A 25416-nucleotide genomic window follows, 5' to 3' on the forward strand; every position below is an offset into this window, starting at 1 on the left:
TGATATTCTCTGGTTAGCAAAAAGAAGAGCTGGGCCTCAGATCCCTGCCTCCCCCACCATGGCGCTCTGCTTCCTAAACAATCCCATACAGCTCTGGGCTTATCAGCTGAGACTTCAGAGAGGTTCACTATCAACCTCTCTTACGTGGTCACACTCCACTCCTACTTTGTCCACATGGAAACTCAGGATAGTTTAGACTTGGGGAGAAGCCAATACTTGGAACTATGATGAAACTGAAAGCTATAGTAAACAAGCACAAACTGATTTTGCTGGCGATTGAACAGCTGGGATAGTTGACTTATTATGTCAGTGACTAAAGATGCAAACCATAAAATAGCATACCTTTTTATAACCTCAGGGTTATGACACTGTTTTGATGTAGACATTGGCATTACTTTTCTGCAAAATAACGGCAGTAGCTGGCCAAGGTACATACACTGAGCTTTCTGGTTTGTTTTTTTTTTACATTAGGTATATTATAATAAGAAGGATGTGAAAGAAGTAGTTCAGTTCTACTCCTTTCTAAATTACCCCTCATAAATAAAAATTACTCAGAACAGAGAAAGTCTTCTAATAGCAGGAACTTTCTTTTATGTTATGAATTCACTCAAACGCTTGAGCTGCCAAAGGGCTATATTCTTATTTTAAAATATTATGCAATTTTCTAAATGTGCATGTAAAATAAACCTAGAGTTGTCCTCCCTGAATATATTTCTGTCCCCGTTCACTCAATGGTTCCACACGAAAGTTTTATCATGTAGAATGAATAATATTTGCCTGGACCATGCAGGGGCCACAATAGGCCACATAGACTCTATGTGCCATTTTCCACTAAATATAGGGCAATTCTGCATACTCTGTAAAACACATAGTTTCATTAAGAACCTACCCTCTGCCAGCATGCACCTCTCTGCCTTAAAATCCACAGGAAACGAAGTAATCTAATAGAAGCTACTGTCACTTTGAAAATGCCCTCTATTTAACTCTGCAGGGGGGCAATTAATAAAATTTAACCCAGTTGCTTGTGAATGAAAATACAGTTTGTGAACTAAATTAAATATACTGAGTAGGAGACACAAATTTTTGTACCAAATTTAACATGAAGATATATTTCTTGTTAAAGTATGTTCTATATTATTACTTTCAAGAAATTCATTTCTGCGCTAAGGGCAGTTTTAATTATTTCTTCTTACCATCTTTCCTTAACATCTTGTTACAATTTTACCAGCCACTTTCCTCTGTAAATAGCTGTTTTTGAAGCCATGGACTGAACTCTAACATGGAAGGTGCCAAGTCCACCTAATGTGGAATCACAGGAAGCCACTGGAAAAATCTCACAAAAAAACAAACAAACAAGATGGCCTTAAGAAAGAAAGAAAGCCTCGGTTGCATAAAATTACCTCTCAAAGTAAACTGCTCCACATTAATTTCAAAACAAAAAAATGTTGCTACAAATATTAACATAGCCTATGTAAAATAAATATATCTGTCTCAAATAAATTACTATGGTCACAGGCACACAACATCACTGAGGAGAAAAATAAATGCTGCATGTGATCTTAGCTTTCCCACTATAATAACCAGAATACACGTTTAATTTATGCTTTATTTTTTGAAGCATAACTTACCAATTTAGCAACTTTCCCATAGTCAATCCATCTGACAGTAGCAAAATTTGTAGATTCTGCACAGTTGAAACCATGATTAAAACCAGCATGGTAGCCATATGGGAAAGTGATCATAAATTCTCCAGCTTCCTGGGTGATCTGCAGGGTAGAGGATGTATAATATTTCCCAATTATAAGGCATCCCAAATTGCAAATAGTTAAAATATATTTCCTATTTAAAAAAAGACAAAAAAAATGTTATCATGTCCAAGCTATACTAGTATTAAAGAAGTGCCCCCAGATTCTTCACTTAATTCTTTAATAGTTTTTCAGGAGACTTTTAAAACTTTTCTAAACAGATGACCCTCTGCCAATAGTCCAATCATTCAGCCCATAAGCAGAGAAGTTATATTTTATTTGAAGATGTCTGCTTTATGTTATTCAAAAAAGTGTTCATAATAGCATTGAATACATTTTAATACTTAAAAATTCACATTACTGGAATTATAAAACAGGACATATCACAACTGACATTTTTCAAGTTACAGCTATAAAAATTTTGGCAACACACACTGAATGTTATGGATTCTTGTTGCTAAAGAGTTGACTGTACTTAATAAATTGTCCTTTCATTATACTTGGAAAACATTCAATTAACTATTTCATTTAACAGTAAAATTTCCATCAAATAATTATTCAAATATATCTACAACATATAGGTATGTATGTGTGAGTGAGTGCATTTGCAAATATAATTAAAATAGCTTGGGTCAATCAGCCATCAACCTAAAAGCAAAGACAAAAATGTATTCAGTCCATTCCTTTTAAAGAAATCTGCTCATTTTTTTTTTTCTACAATCACCAAAACATACAAAACACACCAGGAGCTATGGAAGAACAGTGAAGTTAAATTTATCAATGTTTTTTTAAACTTGTATGCTCAATACTAGAGTATCAAATCTGTAACTCACTGATTCATTCAGCCACCTTCGTTGGAGAAATAAATATGTAAGTATGCACCTATGTGGAAACACATAACAGACGCACTGTATAAATACATGTGCACACACTGCGCTCAGTAACCATTACAGGAATGCTAAAATGGTGTGTGTGGAAGTTCCAACAATTGTCCTGCCCAACAATTCTAAAATGTAGCTCATCACCCCTGCCCCCTGCGACATCCCAGCAGGTGTTCTATTCCAACGAGCAGCAATTCAGCTGCCACCTGGCAGGCAGAGAATAGCTTATCAGGGTTCAACATGGTTCCAGTTCCATCATTTCAAGCCAAGTGAGAATACAGCCTGATTCTCTCCTTTTCTAGTCTCACTGAATCTCATTAATTATAATTGTGCTTCGAAATAAGGCATTTCCTTGTACCATGTGATAAAATAAAACTTACTTTGCTCAACTGTCACTAGCCCTATAAAGGAGAGTTGGGGGGAAGAGAGTAAGACTGCTGTCAGTGGGATAAGGAAACTAGCTTCATTGCTCCACTGAATCCCATCTAGAGTTCTTCCCTACTCTACCTGGAAAACTCCTTTCTTGCCATGCTGAAAAGTACCTATTCCCATTAAATGGGACCCTAAATATGCCTCTATATAGTTTCTAGAAACAGGTCAGTCCCAATTAGCTAAAATATAAAGCTTATTTACTGCCTCTATGAAATAAACTGATTTTTTTAAAAAAGAAGGATATACAGACAGAAAAGAACAAGTTCTTTTTAAGACTAACCAAGCATCATAATTCCATACAGCGAAAAACAGTGGAAAGGGTAGCGCACATAATCGAAAAGCAGACATTAGCTATTTGGCAAACATACTTTTTCATACATACATATATATACACACATATAAGAATATGCTCAAATACACTGAAAGAAAAAGAAAAAAATATTAGTCCAACTGGAAAATGATTGCCTAAAGAGTAAAGGTTGAACTGTGGAGGAAGAGTGCATTATTATATTACCTATACTATGCAAAGCGCTTCATATAGATAATCTCTTTTCATCCTCATAATAGCCCTATTAAATGGTACTCTTATTATCTCCATTTTCCAGTTGAAGAGATTGAAGCTCACAAAAATGATGTAATTTACCCAAGTGGCAGAATCAGAAATGAACTTGGGGAAGAATCAATGTCATTCCAAAGTCTGCTACTCTGTCCAAGGTTACATTATGATCATTGGAGAATAAGCTCCTCAAGAAGCACACTGTCATCACACATCCTTCATCAAGGTAGAAGGGGAAATGGCAATATTTCATATGAAAAACTGAAGCCACCAATAACCCCTCTAAATGGCTGGTGTCTCACCATCTGTGGACAAGCACTCACCATTCTACTTCCCACAGAAGCCACAAAATGTCCCATCCTCAAAAGACTGGATAAGAACGTGGTGCATTTGGTGAGCTACCAAATAGTACCTGGACAGCCTCAGCCCAGAAAAGGGTGCAAGGCACCTCTCCTCCCCAAATATTAGAAAGAAGCTAGAAGCTACTACAGCTTCCATCCTGGGGGAATAAGCCAATCCTGCAGCCCTGCTATTTCACATAACCCCCCTCCAAAGAGCAACAATTCCCATCACCAGCGCTAAATTGTCAGAGCTTTCCCTGTCTTGGAGGACTCTATTCTGCTCCTTCTCTGCCTTCTAACATTCCAACTTAAATAAAAGTGCTTAATCAGGCTTATGACAACCACCTGAGAGAAAGTGCACTGATGACACGGGTGTTTAGAGGCGTCTGCAAGTAAGACAATGCCCGCAGAAGGAGTGGCCCCATGGGGCGCGGGGCACAGCCTGTGACTTCTGTACCTGCAGCACTGCTGCAGCCCACCCACACCCGTGGACCATACCCATAGTGCACATCTCGAAGGCACACTTTCTGTCGTGGGGAGAAGTATGTAACTAAACAAGTGGTGAGAGCATTCTCATCATGGACATGAGACAAGTGTGTCTCATGCGTGACTGCCACACAGACTGTTGATGAGTGAGCAGGACCACCCCAAGGTGGAGAATGTTTCCCAGTCCTTGCAAAAACTCTCCTTCCAACAAAGCCTGGACTGGGGGTGAGGGGTGGGGGAAAATAGGTGGAAGACCAGATTTTAAGGGCCTGAAATGAAGGAAAGATTTAGTCACAAGTGAAAAGCTTTTAAAGTGGAAAACAGCAAGGATTATGGGAAGACAGTCAAATAAAAAATGATAAAGAGAGTAGAGATATTTTTTATTGTTTCTGCAAGTAACTAAAGACTTAATCCTCCTCCAACTGAGAGACAGCTTTTATTTATCTGGTCGAAAGTTTTTTTTTTTATTTCAGATTCTTCACATAAAAACACTGATGCTCTGTAATGATTCTGACCCAATAACAATCCATGGACACAAAGATTAAGAGTGATCTAGCATGTACAGAGTCTTACAGAACTTAATCTTCAGAAATATTCCAAAGAAGCAATATCTGATTATTAAATCATCAGGCAATTCTATCCATAATGAAATCTCAATTGTATTATGTCTGAATGTGTTTAGAAATAACATACTGACACCATACTCACTAATGCTAACCAACCAAACCATGAATAAAAACTGTTCTGATTTCTTAAAAAAAAAAAAAAAAGACAGCGTTAACATAAATTCTGTTGCTCACATAAAAGACGTCAGTGAAAGAGAATTATGTATTATACTGTCAAATGTGCTACATTTTACTTTCAATATTGTTAAAGTGAACTAGAAGTGCATGAAATCTCAAGTAAATATAACCTGAAATTAATTTCAAAAAAATGTAATTTCAGAATTTGAAAAAGGATACATGCATATGTAAAAAAAAAAGAAAGAAAAACACATGTCAAGAGCTTTTCTTCACATTTTTCATTAGTACTTTTTTAATTAGTACTTTTCTAATTTCTAATCAGTACTTCCATTAGTACTTTTCTAATATAGTTAATTATTTTAACTATAATTTTAACAAAAGTGGAATTAAAGCCAATTGGGTCTTTAAAAAACAAAAAAAAAGTAATTTCAAATCAGTACTTAGGTAAATAATTGTTACCTAAGTAAAACATGAATCTGAATTTTTCTCCTCATACCCTAAAAATCCTACTGGAAGTCAAAGATATATTAGTTTCTGTTGAATTTGTCTTAAACACAAATTTTACACATATGAAATGATTCTGTTAAAGAGTAACACTAATATACCTTGTCAAAGGGAATGCCGTATTTCTTTAATACTGAGGGAGATATCAGTGTCATCTTGTGGCGAAGAAATGCATCACACCCTTGAGAACTGCTTGGGAAAAAACCTAAATGGAAACAGTAAATACAAGCAGTAATGCATTAATTAAGATATAATTTCAAATCAATTTTTAAGTTTATGTTCTAGTATTCTTATATCACGACGGCTTTACACAACTACAGATCAAGTCCATCATCAAAAATCACGGTGCTAAAAACTAGAGTCAGAATTCTTAAAAATTAAAGGATACATATTTTTATCACCAAAGGCTGATCTTTTTTACAAAAAGATCTGCTAAGAGTTGTCTGCATAATACAAAATGACTAAACCTTAAAAACTCCAATACTTTGACCACCTCATGCGAAGAGTTGACTCATTGGAAAAGACCCTGATGCTGGGAGGGATTGAGGGCAGGAGGAGAAGGGGAAGACTGAGGATGAGATGGCTGGATGGCATCACGGACTCAATGGACATGAGTTTGAGTGAACTCCGGGAGTTGGAGATGGACAGGGAGGCCTTAAACCTTAAAAATTTGCAACAAATTTAAACTCAGTCTACCTATTATCTGATAAGTGGATAAAATATTAAGGGAGGTTAGAAGAGGAAAATCTGAAGTTTTAACAAAGGAATCTCTTAGACTCCTAAAAGCAACCATTCTAGAAGCACTTGTCCCAATGCCCAGAATATAGCAGACATGCAGCAGTTTCCTATCGGTTTCTTTCTGATCAATTTTATATAGTTTCAGTTCAGTTCAGTCACTCAGTCGTGTCCAACTCTTTGCAACCCCATGGACTGCAGCATACCAGGCTTCCCTGTCCATCACCAACTCATGGAGTTTACTCAAACTCATGTCCATTGAGTCAGTGATGCCATCCAACCATCTCATCCTCTGTCATCCCCTTCTCCTCCCACCTTCAATCTTTCCCAGGATCAGGGTCTTTTCAAGAGTCAGTTCTTTGCATCAGGTGGCCAAATATTGGAGTTTCAGTATCAGTCCTTCCAATGAATATTCAAGACTTTAACTGCTACTGATTTCTGGAACTAACTCCCAGCCAGGACCACTCAAGAGCATGGAAACCAGTCTGTCTCACCAGCCTATATGGGAACAGTGTCTTGAAGAGGTCTTTAGGTGAAGAAGCTAAACACATAGCAACTCGCTCATTCAACAGTACATGATGTGCTGAAACCCAGCTGTTTCTCTCCATCTCTGCCTTCAACGCTGCAGTCTGTCTGAGAAAAACTCTCATTAACTCAGTTATATGAGCTAGAGAAAACACACGTACTTGATGTCCTAGTCTTCACCTTCTGAACTGAGATGGAGACACCACCACACCGAGAGCAGGAAAGCAAGATGAGAAAGACAAGAGAAATGTGGATGGGACAGAGGAGAACCACAGAGACAAGACTTGAACAGAGAACTCACCAGGAAAGCATATGCTATGTATCTGGGTAAAGCAGAAAAAAGCACAGAGTTCTTTAACTCCATGGCCAAAATGAAGATAGGCCATTGGAGAAATGTTACTTATCTCACTCTGTGGCTCACTACATATGAATAGCTCAATCTGATGAAAGAATTATCAACATACATATAAATAGCTCAATCTGATGAAAGAATTATCAACACTCATTACCTAACTGCAAATAACTTTAACCTCAAAGAATAGAGGGTTTTACAATAATAGTTTTAAAGCAAATAAGCCTTTACTGATGCCACCATGGAGCATGTGAGGCCATAGATCATCAGAAGGAAAAAAATCAGACATCTAAAAAAAAGCTATTAGGGTATAAAGAACTACTTGCAAAGAATACCACATCATCTGCTTAAGCACCTATACCTGGATTGTTAAAAAGAAAACAAGAAATATTTTCAAACCACTAGACCATTCAGGTATGACGTAAACCAAATCCCTTACAAATATACAGTGGAAGTGAAAAATAGATTTAAGGGACTAGATCTGAAAGACAAAGTGCCTGATGAACTATGGACGGAGGTTCGTGACATTGTACAGGAGACCAGGATCAAGACCATCCCCAAGAAAAAGACATGCAAAAAAGCAAAATGGCTGTCTGAGGAGGCCTTACAAATAGCTGTGAAAAGAAGAGAAGCAAAAAGCAAAGGAGAAAGGAAAGATATAAGCATCTGAATGCAGAGTTCCAAAGAATAGCAAGGAGAGATAAGAAAGTTTTCCTCAGTGATCAGTGCAAAGAAATAGAGGAAAATAATAGAACGGGAAAGACTAGAGATCTCTTCAAGAAAATCAGAGAAACCAAGGGAACATTTCATGCAAAGATGGGCACAATAAAGGAAAGAAATGGTATGCACCTAACAGAAGAAGATATTAAGAAGAGGTGGCAAGAATACACAGAAAACTATATAAAAAGATCTTCATGACCCAGATAATCACGATGGTATGGTCACTCACCTAGAGCCAGACATCCTGGAATGCAAAGTCAATTGGGCCGTAAGAAGCATCACTATGAACAAAGCTAGTGGAGGTGATAGAATTTCAGTTGAGCCATTTCAAATCCTAAAAGATAATGCTGTGAAAGTACTGCTCTCAGTATGTCAGCAAACTTGGAAAACGCAGCCGTGGCAACAGGACTGGAAAAGGTCAGTTTTCACTCCAATCCCAAAGAAAGGCAATGCCAAAGAATGGGCAAACTACCGCACAATTGCTCTCATCTCACACGCTAGTAAAGTAATGCTCAAAATTCTCCAAGCCAAGTTTCAACAATACGTGAATGATGAACTTCCAGATGTTCAAGCTGGATTTAGAAAAGGCTTAAATCCAGAGATCAAATTGCCAACATCTGCTGGATCATCGAAAAACGAAGCGAGTTCCAGAAAAACACCTATTTCTGCTTTATTGACTATGCCAAAGCCTTTTACTGTGTGGATGACAATAAACTGTGGAAAATTCTGAAAGAGATTTGAATACCAGACTACCTGAACTGCGTCCTGAGAAATCTGTATGCAGGTCAGGAAGCAACAGTTAGAACTGGACATGGAACAACAGACTGGTTCCAAATTGGAAAAAGAGTACATCGAGGCTGTATATTGTCACCCTGCTTATTTAATTTATATGCAGAGTATATCACGAGAAATGCCAGGCTGGATGAAGTACAAGCTGAAATAAAGATTACTGGGAAAAATATCAATAACCTCAGACACGCAGATGACACCACCCTTACGGCAGAAAGTGAAGAAGAACTAAAGCGCCTCTTGATGAAAGTGAAAGAGGAGAGTGAAAAAGTTGGCTTAAAGCCCAATATTCAGAAAACTAAGATCATGGCATCTGGTCCCATCACTTGATGGCAAATAGACGGGGAAACAGTGGAAAAGTGGCAGACTTTATTTTTGGGGGGCTCCAAAATCACTGCAGATGGTGACTGCAGCCATGAAATTAAAAGATGCTTGCTCCTGGGAAGAAAAGTTATAACCAAACTAGACAGCATATTAAAAAGCAGACGCACTACTTTGCCAACAAAGGTCCGTCTAATCACAGCTATGGTTTTTCCAGTAGTCATGTATGGATGTGACAGTTGGGACTATAAAGAAAGCTGAGCGCCAAAGAATTGACGCTTTTGAATTGTGGTGTTGGAGAAGACTCTTCAGAGTCCCTTGGACTGCAGGAGATCCAATCAGTCCATCCTAAAGGAGAACAGTCCTGAGTATTCACTGGAAGGACTGACGATGAAGCTGAAACTCCAATACTTGGGCCACATGTTGCGAAGAGCTGACTCATTTGAAAAGACGCTGATGCTGGGAAATATTGATGGCAGGAGAAGGGGACGACAGAGGATGAGATGGTTGGATGGCATCATTGACTCAATGGACATGAGTTTGGGTAAACTCCGGGAGTTGGTGATGGACAGGGAAGCCTGGTGTGCTGCAGTCCGTGGGGCTGCAGAGTCAGGCACGACAAAGCGACTGAAAGGAACTGCACTGAACTGCAAACATACATCCAACAGAAACATCAGAAATACCATCATTCTCTACAATACTAGTGAGAATAAAAGGAATAATCATACCCTATCTGGTCATCTGATACAGCCCTCTGTCTAAGGTTAATATTCATAATACATAAATAGAAATAAACAACCTGTGAAAAAAATGCAGACTCCAGTGAACGGTGAGAAAGAACCACATAATGTAATTAAAATGACGCATCTACATAATAAGCTGTCCTGAATCTACACCACTCAGTAAAGCACAGCAGAGAGATCCCCAAACACACACACACAACCCATGGAAAAGTTTTAACAATAAAATTTAAATGGATCTATCAAACTTTTCAAATCCGTACCTCTGCTCAGCACTGCACGAATTAAACTTTAAATTAAAATCAATGAAGAAAGAGGAGTCTATTTAATTTCCTTTTGATATGGATTTGTAATCAGGACTTGAACAATGTGGTGACTGGTCATAAGTTAATTTAAATTGGAAAACCACTGAAGGAAGGCAATTTGCAATAATTAAGAACTTCATACCGGTTCAGAATTTATATTTTCAATAGGCTATCAGAATTATATTTTACATTGTCCTGGAAAACACCTGATAAACCACAAGTTATGACACAAAGTACCCATCTCAAAATGAATTTTACCTCAAATCACCTGCAGGAGTACATGGTTCACACTCACGCCTCACTCCACCATTTATGAAAAATATTTTATTCAATATTTAAGCCAGCCAACATAACCAGAATACTATTTGATGCAAAATGGTAATTTTTTAAAAACTCAGAACTATTTCAGCCCATGGCTATGTACATAGTAAGCGAAGAAAATATATTTGGAAACAATCACATGTATGAAATGTACCAAAATAGATCTGATAGAAAAGATAATATTTAACTAAAAATTCAACTGAAGACTATCAGTTTTCTGAAAGTCAGTAAATAAACAGAAAACAAGGTATGTGTTCAAAATTTTGGAAGTAAGTTCTTTAATACATGCCTTTCAGAATCTTTTTATTTTCTATTCTTATGTTTACTTTCTTGATCTGCTTTTTCCCTAAGTTTTCAATAATATATTTGGAAGAATTCTTCTCTAAAAGTTACCATATTTGAATGTTACTACTGCAGCATTCCATTATATTTTCCAACTTACCAGTCACACAATGGGAGAGGTCCAGTCTTTCACAGTCTTGAAGACCAAGAAGTTCCAATAAAGAAACACAGCTACACTGACCCCTCAAGTACCTAGTAGTGGAAATAGCAGCTAGCATCTCACTAGCACACCTCACATACCCCGTGGCCATTAGGTAATATGACAGGTGTAGAACACACAGAATAAAACTGGCACATCTTTCTGCAGCATTTACTTTTGTCACATTAAATCATTTAGTTTATGTTTGCATACAAACAAACATAATTAGGGAGCAAGATGCAAAATCTGCGTGCGTATTGTGGAGAGCTAGTGTTTCACTCCCCTGTCTTGTAAGGATATTTTGGTGGAAGCACTTGAGAGACAGCACACTGTGAGGTACAAACTATGCTATGGGAGTTTGATAAATCTTAATCTCCTTTTACAGGCACTTAACACAAGATTACCTGAGGACCAACTTTCCTCTCTCCTTCATTGCTCACAATAAACACATACTTTAACATTGCTATTAATAGAAGAGCTAAGTTTTAGATCAAAAACCCAATTGTTTGAATTATTTGAAGTCACTCTTATCTTGTCCACATAGTTAACAGAACAAGAGACTAATAAAGAAACCCTACAGACACACTGATTTCTAATACTAGTCCAACAATTCATATAGCCATAACTATTTCCACAATCTCTCAGCTCAATTTCCCCGTCCATATAATCAGGATGCTATTATTGTCTTCATCAGTGGGTTCTTTTCTTTCCCCAATATCAAGATATAATCGACAAATAACACTGCATAAGTTTAAAATACACAGGGTAATGGTTGGCTATATGTACATATTGTGAAATGATTACCACAATAAGTTTAGTGAACATTCATCACCTAAAAATAGTTATTTTTGTGTGATGAGAAGTTTTAAGATCCACTCTCTTAGAAACTTTCAATATTGTTCACTGTAGTTACCATATAATACAGCACATCCCGAAACCTACTCATACTGAAGTATATACTTTGGGACAATCTTCACCCATTTCCACCACCCCCTTCCTCTGGCAGTCACCAAACTGTTGTTTCTACCTGTAGGTTTGGTTTTTATAATTCTCACATGTAAATAAGATCATTCAGCATTTGTCTGTTTCTGTCTGACTTTTTTAACTTAGCATAATGGACTCAAGATTCTTCCATGTTGCAGGAAAAGACAGGATTTCCTTCTTTCTTATGCCTGAATAATAGTCTACTGTATACATACAACACTGCTTTATTCTTTCACCTGTCAATGGACACGCAGGTGGTTTCCATATCTTGGCTACTGTAAATAATACTGCAATGAACATTTGACGTAATAGATGTATCTTTATATTTATTTCATTTCCCTCAAATATATACTAGAAGTAGAACTGATAGTATGTTAGTTCTATTTTCAATTTTTTGAGGAACATTCATACTGTTTTCCATAGCAGCTATCCTCGCTGGGTGGATCCTTATGGGAAGCCAGTGATATAAAGCACAAAAATCTTAGCATTATAAGAAAATAGAAACAACCTAATGCCCATCAACTGGTAAATGGAAGTGCAAAATGTAGTATATCTTTACAATGAAATATTACTTAGCTATAAAAAAGAGTGAGGTACAGATATAACATAGAAAACATGCTACATAAAAGATGTCAGGCACAAAAATTACATTTAAATGATTTCATGCATATGAGACATCCAGAATATGTAAATACCTAGACAGAAGGCAGACTATTAATTTCCAGGGGCTAGGGATAGGTGAAGGGAAATACAGTATGACTAAATAAAAAATACAAGGTTTCCTTATAGGGTGATGCAAATCTATTGGAACTAGACAGAGGTGATGGTTACATCATACAAATATATTAAACCTAACCGTATTGTACACTTCAAAATGGTTAATGGTTTATTTTATGTTTTGTGAATATTGTTTCTGCTGTTTAGTCGCTAAGTCGTGTCTGACTCTTGGTGACCCAATGGAATATAACCTGCCAGGCTCCTCTGTCCATGGGATTTCCCAGGTGCTATACACATCCAAGGACGTCCTGTACAACATAAAAGTGATCAGATGCGAGAAGCACAATTCTAAGATTGAAGTCTACACATGCCCAATTCCACATTAATAACATTCTAGAGATAGAAATCTGGTTAGTGGTTGCTGGTAGGGAGAATTAATTAGAAAAGGCCACAAGAGAATTTCTGGGGCCTACTGATAATGTTCTGTATCTTGAGAGTAGTAGTAATTACACCACTGTATGTATTTGTCAAAACTCACTAAACTTTATGTTTTAACAGGTGGCTTTTACTATAAGTGCATTTTACCTCTATCTGACCTAAAGTATCATTAGATGTTTTTAAATTGTTTTAGAAATAGAGCAGATGTACTCTAAATCCCAATCTCACATGACAAACACATGCTGCTACTATTAAATCAACAAAGTTTTAGCCATGGTAAAAATTTAAAAATCAAAGCTTAAAAAAATCAAATTTTCTATAATATACAAACACTAGTCTGAAGAAATTGACATTAGTTATTAATCACTTAGGAAAGAAAGGAATAAGAAAGGGAAGGAGAGGGGAAAGATGAGAAACCAGACCTATAGAGTCTATGTTCACACTAGCAATAGATTTGATTAAGACAACTTAACTGAAATTTACCCGAGTATGCTTTGACAGAGTTTTATACAAGCATATCTCAGAGATGTTGCAGATTCTCTTCTAGATGACTGCAATAAAGCAAGTATTACAGTAAAGCAAGTCACAAGAATTTTTGGTTTCCTACTGCATTTACAATTATGTTTATACTATACTATAATCTCTTAAATGTGCAATAGAATTATGCCCCCAAAAAGTACATACCTTAGTTTTAAAATACTTTATTGCTAGAAATGCTAACCATCATCTAACCCTTCTATGAGTAGTAATTGTTTGCAATTCACAGATCATAAAACAAACATAATAGTGAAAAAGTTTGAGATGTGAGAATTACCAAAATGTGACAGAGAGATGATAAGTGAGCAATACTATTGGGAAAATGGTACCAACAGACTTACTCAACATAGGGCTGCCACAAACAATCAATTTGCAAGAAAAAAAATGCATTTTCTGCAATTCACAATAAAGTTAAGTACAACAAAATGATGTAGGCTTGTAAAGGCTTTTGCAATATTCATATGACTGATATGATGCTTTAAAAGTACAGTAGCCATATAAACTGATGGTAAGGAAAAGGACAAAGGAAAAGGATATACAAGTATGTTTCTGTAGGAAATGCTTTTAGATAGGTGTATTTGATTCCTTGGAAGAAAAGCAATGACAAACCTAGACAGCATATTAAAAAGCAGACACATTACTTTGCCTATAAAGGTCCATATAGTCAAAGCTATGGTTTTTCCAGTAGTCATGTATGGATATGACAGCTGGACAATAAAAAAGGCGGAGCAACAAAGAATTGATGTTTTTGAACTGTGGTGTTGGAGAAGACCCTTGAGAGTCCCTTGGACTGCAAGGAGATCCAACCAGTCCATCCTGGTGGAAATCAGTCCTGAATATTCACTGGAAGGACTGATGTTGAAGCTCAAACTCCAATACTTTGGCTACATGATGCGAAGAGCTGACTCATTGGAAAAGACCCTGTTGCTGGTAAACATTGAAGGCAGGAGGAAAATGGGACAAGAGAGGATGAGATGGTTGGATGGCATCACTGACTCAATGGACATGAGTTTGAGCAGACTCCAGGAGATGGTAAAGGACAGGGAAGCCTGGCGTGCTACTTTCCATGGGGTTGCAAAGAGTCTGACATGACAGCAAATGAACAATGAACAGCGTTTTGATTCACATGTGAAATTTCTTAACATGCTTATTAGTGAAAAGAACCAATGAACTATATTATGTGGGGTGATACTTGATCATTTTTACCCACATTCTTAGTTAAGAGGTCAACATTAGAGGTTTAGGCTATATTTGACCTCTCTGTTCTTCCTACCCCTTTTTGACCAATTAATGGTTGGGTAGAAAGTTATCACATTGCAGGTTTCACTCTGCTCCACATGTCCAATAATCCATCAACACCTCTACTGTAGAGACAAAGCCCCATGGAGCTCTCCAGGAGGAGAGCCAGGAGAAATTCATACTGACTGTATAGAGAAGGATGATGGTTCTCCTGAATAATTGCCCTATTTTTATCTCCTGAACATAGTGCAGCGAATAACAGGAAAGTTTTTCTATTTCAAACTGGCTTGCAGAACGCTTAAGAGTTAAAACTTTCACCTAATTTAACAGGCATATAGACCATTACATATAGTTTTTTTACTGCATTCTTGAGACCACTTTGTTTCAGCTCCAGCTTTTTCCCACCTTGACACGATATATGGATCACACATGCACAGGTCACCAGGACTCCTCAGGCCAAGGACTTTGGCACAAGTCAGTCAGTCAAGCTAACCAGGTTTTCTGGCTCAACTTCCACCCCACAGAATCAAAGAATTTTTAATTCTCCTCCATAGTAATTTTTCCCTGCTAGCTGTCATTCCTTTCCTGAATTCTTCCTCCCATTCCCTACCTGTCATTTCTCAGAATTGTCTTTCACCCCACATTCTAATTATTGTAGTATGTGTGTGTTATGTATTATGGTTCAATGTTTAAAATCCCACTAGGAACGCTGGGTATACAGTATTTAAAATTCAACACAGACTGTGACTGTTATTCAATCACTAAGTCATACCCAACTCTACAACCCATGGACTACAGCATGCCAGACTCCTCTGTCCTCCACTATCTCCCAGAGATTGCTCAAATTCATGTCCAACGAACTGTGATATTTGACATCAAAAAGGTCCCCTGGAGAAGAGCATGGCAACCCATTCCAGTATTCCTGCCTGGAGAATCCCCATGGACAGAGGAGCCTGATGGCTATGGTCCATGGGGTTGCAAAGAGTCAGACATGACTGAGTGACTCACACACACACACACACACACACACGTGAGGAAATTAAATTCAGGGATTGCTTCACCATTTCTAATATAACAAGTGATAGTACAATGAAAATAAACATACCATGACACATCACACATTGATCCCCATGCATAAAGCATGAGTTAGGAATGAAGGCAGAGGATGTATCGCTGAACTTCATTTTTTATGTCTTAGGGAGTCACTTAAAATTGATTGTTCATAATCAAGGGTATTTAATTTATTAGCCTTTCAAAACCAAGCATTTTAATGTAATATTTTCAGCCATTATGTAAATGAATGTTTAAAGGAATTACGTATTTATCATTTTGAGAGCTGATAAAAGTTCATTTTCCTAATTTCAAGTCAGAGGTATGAGAAAGGGTCAATTTGGAACATTTATAGAATTTAAATGACTTGTTATTTATTGCTACTCTTTCAGTCTTTAAACAGCAGTGGTTCATAATCCCTTTTGGACCAAACCATCTTGATGGATCTGATGATGGGTTAGCTTCCCAGAAATCCACATATATGACCAATTTTAAATATAATTTCAGAGAGTCCACAGCTGCCTGCATCCAGCCCACAGACCCTTTGTCCACCTCCTTGAACAGAATGTACTTAGTTGCTCAATCGTGTCCAACTCTTTGTGACTTCATGGACTGTAGTTTGCCAGGCTTCCCTGTCCATGCAGATGTTCAGGCAAGTATACTTGAGTGAGTTGCCATGCCCTCCTCCTAGAACAGGGATCCCTGCTAATCAGGCTAAGACTCTGTTTCACAGGCTTAAACTCAAGATGATTAGTCATTTAAACATGCACACACACAAAAATTGACTGCTTAAAGAAACTTGAACTAAATTATCCCTCATAACAATGATTCATCCATTCCTTTTTACTGTCACTTTAATAGGTAAAAACAAAAACACTTGCTACAAGTAAATATAAGACTACAGAAGAACCAGTATATAAACTCTACCATCCTGTCACTTAAACAAAAGTCCTGCTAATAATTCATACTTACAAAATCTGCTGCACAAAGTCCTAACTCACATATTCTTTTTCCAGTAACCAAAATTTTGACCAAAGTGAGTCCTCTTTAATTTTTAAAAAACTATTAGCACTTTATTCACAATGAGAGACCAATGAAAAAGTCATTCTCTCTCTCTCTCTCTCTCTCTCTCTCTCTCACACACACACACACACACACACACACACACACACACACCAGCTGCTCCCAATTTACTTTAATCCATATTTTGCTTAACTTAATAGAACCACTAAGATATTATCTAATTTCTAAAATAGATGAGATTTAGACATTCTTAAAACTGAAAATCTTCAACACTGTCATTCAAGATGTTATATATCTCTAATATCCTTTTTACTTCCCATTCAATTGTATCAGGTCAAAAATTAGAAAGAATGCAATTTCATTATAGGCAAACATAACAAGTATAAAAATTGCAACAATTCACTCGAGATTTTTTATTACATTTATATCTACATGATATTAGAAAAAAACTGTATAAATGAGAAAGCAACTGAAGGGCAAAATCGAACTCCTGGCTTTATTAGATGCAGACCTAACGTTTTTCAGATAAAATATTTGCAGGTGCCACCGTCAATCAAGATTTCAATAGAAACCAAAGATGAAAGCATTCATGCATAAAAGGCAACTGTGATAATTATGATGTGCAGACAAGATAATGGAAAATATACGAGGCTGCTTTTCATATTATGTATCAAGTGCTGCCTTGACCTAGACATCCTATAAGGCTCCCTCACATTTACTGCATTATTTTATCATTTTAATTGTTTAGCAGAATTCAATTAATTTGTCTGACATCTGCTCAGGAGATAGAAATCCTCCACTGTCTTATAGGGTCTTTCCCCTGAATCATTTCTCAAAATAATGCTGCAAAAATTTTCAATAAACACGCAATTGAGTCTAAAGTTCCTTTTCAACCTTCAAGTTTATTAATCTCTTACTGATTAAGCTAATGGCATCCATTTTTCTGGAATGTCATTTTCAGGCAGTTTATATCAAAGTGTATACAGACAGTTTACAGCAAAAAATTTAACATGTGATTCCATACCGCAAAGTTTACATTGCTCCATTTGAAAACTTCTGGGGCAGTGAGGTGAACAGAAAATGGTAGAATAATTATCACAGAGAACGTAAGAGTCCACAGCATATAGACTTAGCACAAAGTTCACTGCCTGTGTATTTAAGGATTATGGTAATCATATTCTAAGCTGTGCTATAATCTATTATCCAGAACCAGGATCCATCCACTTAATATTCATGAAAATAGTTCATAACGAAGTTCAAGATTACAATTACATTGCTATTATTACTGTAATGTATTACATTATAAAAACACTAAGGCTTTATAGTTATTAGCCTGCCAAAATTATAATAATGCTTTTAACAAACATGATACCCTAACTATTCTTTCTAATACTCTTCCATAATTTGGAGGAAAGCAACTTTTAAATGTCATTAACAATATCTGTTCAGAGCTGTCAAGTCAGTGTCCCTATTTTATTATTAAATGAAAGCATACATAATGCAGGGACAAAACTCCTTTTCTACAAGATTGGCACACCTGATTGAAAGAACAGTGCTCCCTGAGGATTCAATTGAGAATAAAGGCAGAATGTCTTATCTTTAGTTGTCACTCAACGGAACTCCACTTTCCTCTGGAAATAAGTCACTAGTAGTCTACATCATCCTGAGTTAGGGTGGTTAGCAAACCAGAAGGGGGTGGCAGGGGGTGAATATGATTCTCCCGCCTTGTGAGAGAAGTAAGAGCAAGGCTGCCTGGCATATCTTTAAAGGAAGGAATAAAAGTAAATGGCACTCTCAGTAGATACAAGTGGGCACAGAATGAAAGTAACTGATAGAATTTCCAAAAGAATGGCTCAATCTGGCCCTTAAAGATGGACAAGCTCAGTTCAGTTGCTCAGTCATTTCCAACTCTTTGCAACTCCATGGACTGCAGCATGGCAGGGTTCCCTGTCCATCACCAACTCTTGGAGCTTACTCAAACTCATGTCCATTGAGTCAGTGACGCCATCCAACCATCTCATCCTCTGTCGTTCCCTAGTCCTCCTCCCTTCAATCTTTCCCAGCATCAGGGTCTTTTCAAATGAGTCAGCTCTTCACATCAGGTGGCTAAAGTACTGGAGTTCCAGCTTCAGCATCAGTCCTTACAATGAATATTCAGGAATGATTTCCTTTAGGATGGACTGGTTGGATCTCCTTACAGTCCAAGGGACTCTCAAGGGTCTTCTCCAACACTACAGTTCAAAACCATCAATTCTTCGGTGTTCAGCTTTCTTTATAGTCCAACTCTCACATCCATACATGACTACAGGAAAAACTATAGCTTTGACTAGATGGACCTTTGCTGGCAAAGTAATCGCTCTGCTTTTAAATATGTTGTCTAGGTTGGTCATAGCTTTTCTTCCAAGGAGCAAGCTTCTTCTAATTTCATGGCTGAAGTCACTATCTGCAGTGATTTTGGAGCTCCCAGAACTAAAGTCTGTCACTGTTTCCATTGTTTCCCCGTCTATTGCCATGAGGTGATGGGACCAGATGCCATGATCTTAGTTTTTTGAATGGTGAATTTTAAGCCCAGCTTTTTCACTCTCCTTTCTCATTTTCATCTAGAGGCTCTTTAGTTCTTCTTCACTTTCTGCCATAAGGGTGGTATCATCTGCATATCTGAGGTTATTGATACTTTTCCCAGAAATCTTGATTCCAGCTTGTGCTTCATCCAGCCGATTATTTCGTATGATATATTCTGCATGTAAGCTAAAGAGGTAAGGTGACATATACAGCCTTGACGTACTCCTTTCCCAATTAGGAACCAGTCTGTTGTTCCATGTCCAGTTCTAACTGTTGCTTCTTGACCTGCATACAGATTTCTCAGGAGGCAGGTCAGGTGGTCTGGTATTCCCATTTCTTTCAGAATTTTCCACAGTTTGTTGTGATCCACACAAAGGATTTGGTATAGTCAATAAAGCAGATGTTTTTCTGGAACTCTCTTGCTTTTTCAATTATCCAGCAGATGGTGGCAATGTGATCTCTGGTTCCTCTGCCTTTTCTAAATCCAGTTTGAACATCTGGAAGTTCACAGTTCACGTACTATTGAAGCCTGGCTTGGAGAATTTTGAGCATTACTTTGCTAGCATGGGTGATGAATTCAATTGTGCAGTAGTTTGAGCATTCTTTGGCATTGCCTTTCTTTGGGATTGGAATGAAAACTGACCTTTTCCAGTCCTGTGGCCACTGCTGAATTTTCCAAATTTCCTGGCATATTGAATGCAACATTTTAACAGCATCATCTTTTAGGATTTGAAATAACTCAACTAGAATTCCATTGCCTCCACTAGCTTTGTTCGTAGTGATGCTTCCTAAGGTCCAACTGACTTCGCATTCCAGGATATCTGGCTCTAGGTGAGTGATCACACCATCATGGTTATCTGGGTCATGAAGATCTTTTTTATATAGTTCTTCTGTGTATTCTTGCCACCTCTTCTTAATATTGTTTGCTTCTGTTAGGTCCGTATCATTTCTGTCCTTTATTGAGCCCATCTTTGCATAAAATGTTCCCTTGGTATCTCTAATTTTCTTGAAGACATCTCTAGTCTTTCCCATTCTATTGTCTTCCTCTATTTCTTTGCACTGATTACTGAGGAGGGCTTTCTTATCTCTCCTTGCTATTCTTAGGAACTCTGCATTCAAATGGGTGTATCTTTCCTTTTCTCCTTTGCCTTTCACTTCTCTTCTTTTCACAGCTATTTGTAAGGCCTCCTCAGACAACCATTTTGCCTTTTTGCATTTCTTTTTCTTGGGGATGGTCTTCCTCACTGCCTCCTGTACAACATCACGAACCTCCATCCATAGTTCTTCATATACTCTATCAGATCTAATCCCTTGAATTTATTTCTCACTTCCACTGTATAATCATAAGGGATTTCATTTAGGTCATATCTGAATGGTCTAGTGGTTTTCCCTGCTGCTGCTGCTAAGTCACTTTAGTCGTGTCCAACTCTGTGCAACCCCATAGACAGCAGCCCACCAGGCTTCCCCGTCCCTGGGATTCTCCAGGCAAGAACACTGGAGTGGGGTGCCATTTCCTTCTCCAATGCATGAAAGTGAAAAGTGAAAGTGAAGTCGCTTAGTCGTGTCCGACTCTAGAGACCCCATGGACTGCAGCCTATCAGGCTCCTCCGTCCATGGGATTTTCTAGGCAAAAGTACTGGAGTGGGGTGCCATTGCCTTCTCCAGGTTTTCCCTACTTTCTTCAATTTAAGTTTGACTGGCAATAAGGAGTTCATGATCTGAGCCACAGTCAGCTCCCGTCTTGTTTTGCTGACTGTATACGGCTTCTCCATCTTTGGCTGCAAATATAATCAATCTGATTTTGGTATTGACCATCTGGTGATGTCCATGTGTAGAGTCTTCTCTTGTGTTGTTGGAAGAGGGTGTTTGCTATGACTAGTGTGTTCTCTTGACAAAACTCTGTTCACCTTTGCCCTGCTTTTTTTTGTACTCCAAGGCCAAATTTGCCTATTACTCCAGGTATCTATCTCTTGATTTCCTAATTTTGCATTCCAGTCCCCTATAATGAAAAGGACATCTTTTTTGGGTGTTAGTTCTAGAAGGTCTTGTAGGTCTTCATAGAACTGTTCAACTTCAGCTTCTTCAGCATTACTGGTCCGGATATAGATTTGGATTACTATGATATTGAAAGGTTTGCCTTGGAAATCAACACAGACCACTCTGTGTTTTTGAAATTGCATCCAAGTACTGCATTTCAGACTCTTTTGTTGACTATGATGGCTACTCCACTTCTTCTAAGGGATTCTTGCCCACAGTAGTAGATATAATGGTAGATGGACAGGTAATAAGAACCTACTATAAAGCAGAGGGAACTCTACTCAATCTCTGTGGTGACCTAAATGGGAAGGCAATCCAAAACAGAGTGGATATATGTATACCTATAGCTGATTCACTTTGCAATACAGCAGGAACACAAATTGCAAAGCAACTATATTCCAGTAAATTAATTTTTTAAATTAATTTTAATTAATTTTAAAAAATTAATAAAACAGCAGCTAAAACTGTTTAAAAAAAGTGAGAGAAGAAGATGGACAAGGTCAAGGGAGGCACAACTGAATGAAGGTAGTCAAAAGGTACAAACTTCTACTTATAAGATAAATAAGTACTAGAAATGTAACAAATAACATGATAAATATAATTAACACTGCTGAGTGTTATATGTGAAAGCTGTTAAAAGAGTAAATTCTAAGAGTTTTCACCATAAGAGGAGATGTTTTTCTATTTATTTTCATATGCATATGAGATAATGGATGTTCACTAAACCTATTGTGACAATCATTTCATGATGCAAGTCAAATCATTATGCTGAACAGCTTAAACTTATAACATGTTGTATGTCAAGTGCATCTCAATAAAACTAGAAGAATAAAGAAAACAAAGAGGGACAGAGTCTTTAAAAAAAAAAAAAAAAAAATTTCAAGTTCCAGTAAAGTATGCTTAATTTTACTAGTCTAAGAAGGCATACAATATTATGCCTGTCCCGTCACCTGGAAACATTCACCTTCATACTTCAAGCACTCTCAGGCCCAAGAGAGGGGGATTTAACACAACCCTTTGGTGAAATGATATGGCAACATGAAAAGTACCCATAAAACATCCTAGAGCCCAAGATCCAGTATCAGTACTTCTCTGAATTTATCTCAATGGTACAACTAAAGGAAATAAAAATTTTATTGACACAGTGATGTTAAGTACATTACATAAAGGAGAAAAAACTGGAAATAACTAAAATAGGTTAAGTGAAATCAGTTGACAAAAACAAAGCAGCCAACTAAAATAATCATGATGATTATGCAATATGGAAAAATTAAAATTGCTCAATGAGAAAAATACTTGGAAGCCAATAACTTGAAAAGAATAAAATTAACATAATGACATTCTACTCTGTAAAAATACCTCAGAAACAAACAACCTATCGTGTAGATAACAGATAGCAAGCTTACCTTGAGCTAGTCTTTCCAGTCGTTTTCCATGTTCTGGGGGTATTGCATACCTAAAATTTTAAACACAAATAACAGCTTTAGGTTTGTAATTGTTCAGCTCGTATCCTAAGGGTGTCTATTTCTAAATAATTTCATGCAAAAAAAAAAGTCAATCCCAAACTCCACATAGATGAACTAAGCAGAATATTAGAGAACCAAACATAGAGCTGTATCTCTTAAACACTAATCAGAGGAAACATAAACTTAAATCATCTATTTCAATGCCCCAGATCACCATTCCAACCACATTTTACACATTAGGGAACAAAGGCCCCAAGCCACCAAACGACTTGGACAAGGCAGCACCTGGCCACAACATGGAGATTAGAGCCTCCCTTGTAACACTCACAACACCATAGCAATCCAGGGCTATTTTGGGTTTTATGTTTTTTGTTTCAAGCTTGTTTAGTTTGGCCTTTGTTTTTAAGCAGAGTTATTTTTTAAAAACCTTTTTTAAAATTTAAAAAAAAAAAACCTTAAAAATTTACTGACAAGCAGGACAGAAAATAAAACTATTACATCAATGTTTGTATCTCCACCAAACCTTTCTAAAAATATTGTACTTTTCAAATATTTTTTTTAAATACAAGTTTACCAGCCATAAAAAAAGTTGCTTTTATTTATTTCACAATTATGTAACTTTTAAAGTCTTGATACATAGAAAAAGAATCGTTGGGAATTCCCTGGCACTCCAATGGTTAGGACTCGGCACTCTCACTGCCAGAGTGCAAGTAGGATCCTTGTTTGAAAAAAGGAATTGTTCATCCTTGGACAACAGAAATTCTTCAAGTATTACTCATTTCTAGTTTGGTGTTTTAAAAAGTTAAATACTTGAATTTGTTTACTGTGAACTTACTAACAAATTTTAAAATAATAATCTTAAGTTAAATGATCATTTCACGTTTTAAATAAAAATATGTTAATCTTCAGACCTACATTTGCTGTTTACTAGCTCAAGATATATTAAGTACAAGTTAGGTTTTTACTAAAATAACTTTTCTCATTTTACTTAACACCACACTTGGTTGCATTTAATGCCACTGATAACATATGCAAAACTTAATTGGATCCGATGTAACTAGGCAATTCTCTAAAAGAAAATTCAACCATATATCCTGTTGCTTAAGGCACTGCTAATAAAAGTATTCCAACTGAATTGGAAGATAAAAATTTTAGCATAACTAAATGATAATCACTCAACATATTTATACAGTAGTCACTTAACAATGTTTAATCCCTGGTTTACACTATCAAATATACCCAGAAAAGGGGACACACACACCACAGACAAGCAAAACATACATGCTAAGACATGCACATGTATACACACAGGCATGCACTCATGTAAGGGCTGGACATGGAGATATTTATATTTATGTATCCAGATTCTTAAAAAATGATATCAAAGTTACAGTTCATTAGTCTGAAATTCAACCATCTGCTCCCAGAAAATATAAGTGTAAGTACATATAAATGTATATATAAGCATAAATATAAGGATAAAAAATACCCTTGACATAGTCTTTCAGTTGGTTCTCACAACTCTGACAAAAATCACATGGCCAACACATAGCCATCACATCTCTAAAAAGGGTTCTAGTAAAAATTCTCTGGAGGTTAATCATTAGAAAGATTTTTGCCATATACTATACATGTATCAAAAATTCTTTAAATTAGACATACACTGAGTGTGCCTCCTCAATGCAGCTTGGGTCTCTAAGGTGTAATTGACCATTACAGGTGGAACCTCACTTTGCGATGTACCCTTCCAAACCTACCCTCCGTGATGTGCCCAAGTCATCTCTGCAAACTACAGATCTGACCATGACAAAGCCCTGGGTCTTCTTCCATGGCTGACTTACCTGAAGGACAGAAGCTGAGCATTTTGCAGGGCACACAGACCTGCTGCAGTCCTAACACCTCTTCAGCTGCATCTACTGATCAATGTCCCATCAAATCCTGTTCTTTGGCTTTACCAAAGAAGCCACTTCTAGTGCCTTTGTTACTTCATACCTCCACTACTTTCCATCCCCTATTTCTGGGCTTTGTATACCCTTACTATCCCCGTCCAGCCAACAAAACCACCACTTCTTTTTCTCACCCAGCTTGAGTCATCCCCAGGGAGAGACCCACACTCTTCCTTTCACTCTATCAACCACACAGCAGATAGCCTTCCATCATGAACTCAGAATTTAATATTTTTTTACTTTTCTGTCTCCCTTTCTCCCTTCAAACTCACTAGGCGCAAGCACCAGTGTCTCTTCTGGAACAGAGCACCAGAAAAGCAGATGTTCAGCAAGTGTTTGCTGACTTTTGTGGGCTCTCAAATGATGAATCATGTTCCTGATGAAACATATGAAAGGAAGGATGGAAGATGTGGAAGGATGGAAGATGTGGAAGGAGAGGA

The 25416-nt window shown here is 37.2% G+C and overlaps 1 protein-coding gene across 8 annotated transcripts in view; it reads right to left on the reverse strand.

Moving 5' to 3' along the window:
- KDM4C (lysine demethylase 4C) overlaps window positions 1–25416 on the reverse strand; it is a 416591-nt gene that overhangs the window by 302416 nt on the left and 88759 nt on the right. For all 8 annotated transcript variants that reach the window (XR_009737991.1, XR_009737992.1, XM_061425318.1 and 5 more), the window contains exons 6-8: window positions 22971–23020; window positions 5790–5893; window positions 1629–1766 (exon numbers count right to left, since the gene is read on the reverse strand). Coding sequence is in view for 6 of the 8 variants with exons in the window: in XM_061425318.1 (XP_061281302.1) it covers window positions 1629–1766; window positions 5790–5893; window positions 22971–23020 (292 nt within the window). In the remaining 2 variants the exon portion in view is untranslated. The remainder of the gene's footprint in view (window positions 1–1628; window positions 1767–5789; window positions 5894–22970; window positions 23021–25416) is intronic.

The sequence above is a fragment of the Bos javanicus genome, chromosome 8 (genome assembly GCF_032452875.1).
Source record: "Bos javanicus breed banteng chromosome 8, ARS-OSU_banteng_1.0, whole genome shotgun sequence".
Lineage (NCBI taxonomy): Eukaryota > Metazoa > Chordata > Mammalia > Artiodactyla > Bovidae > Bos > Bos javanicus.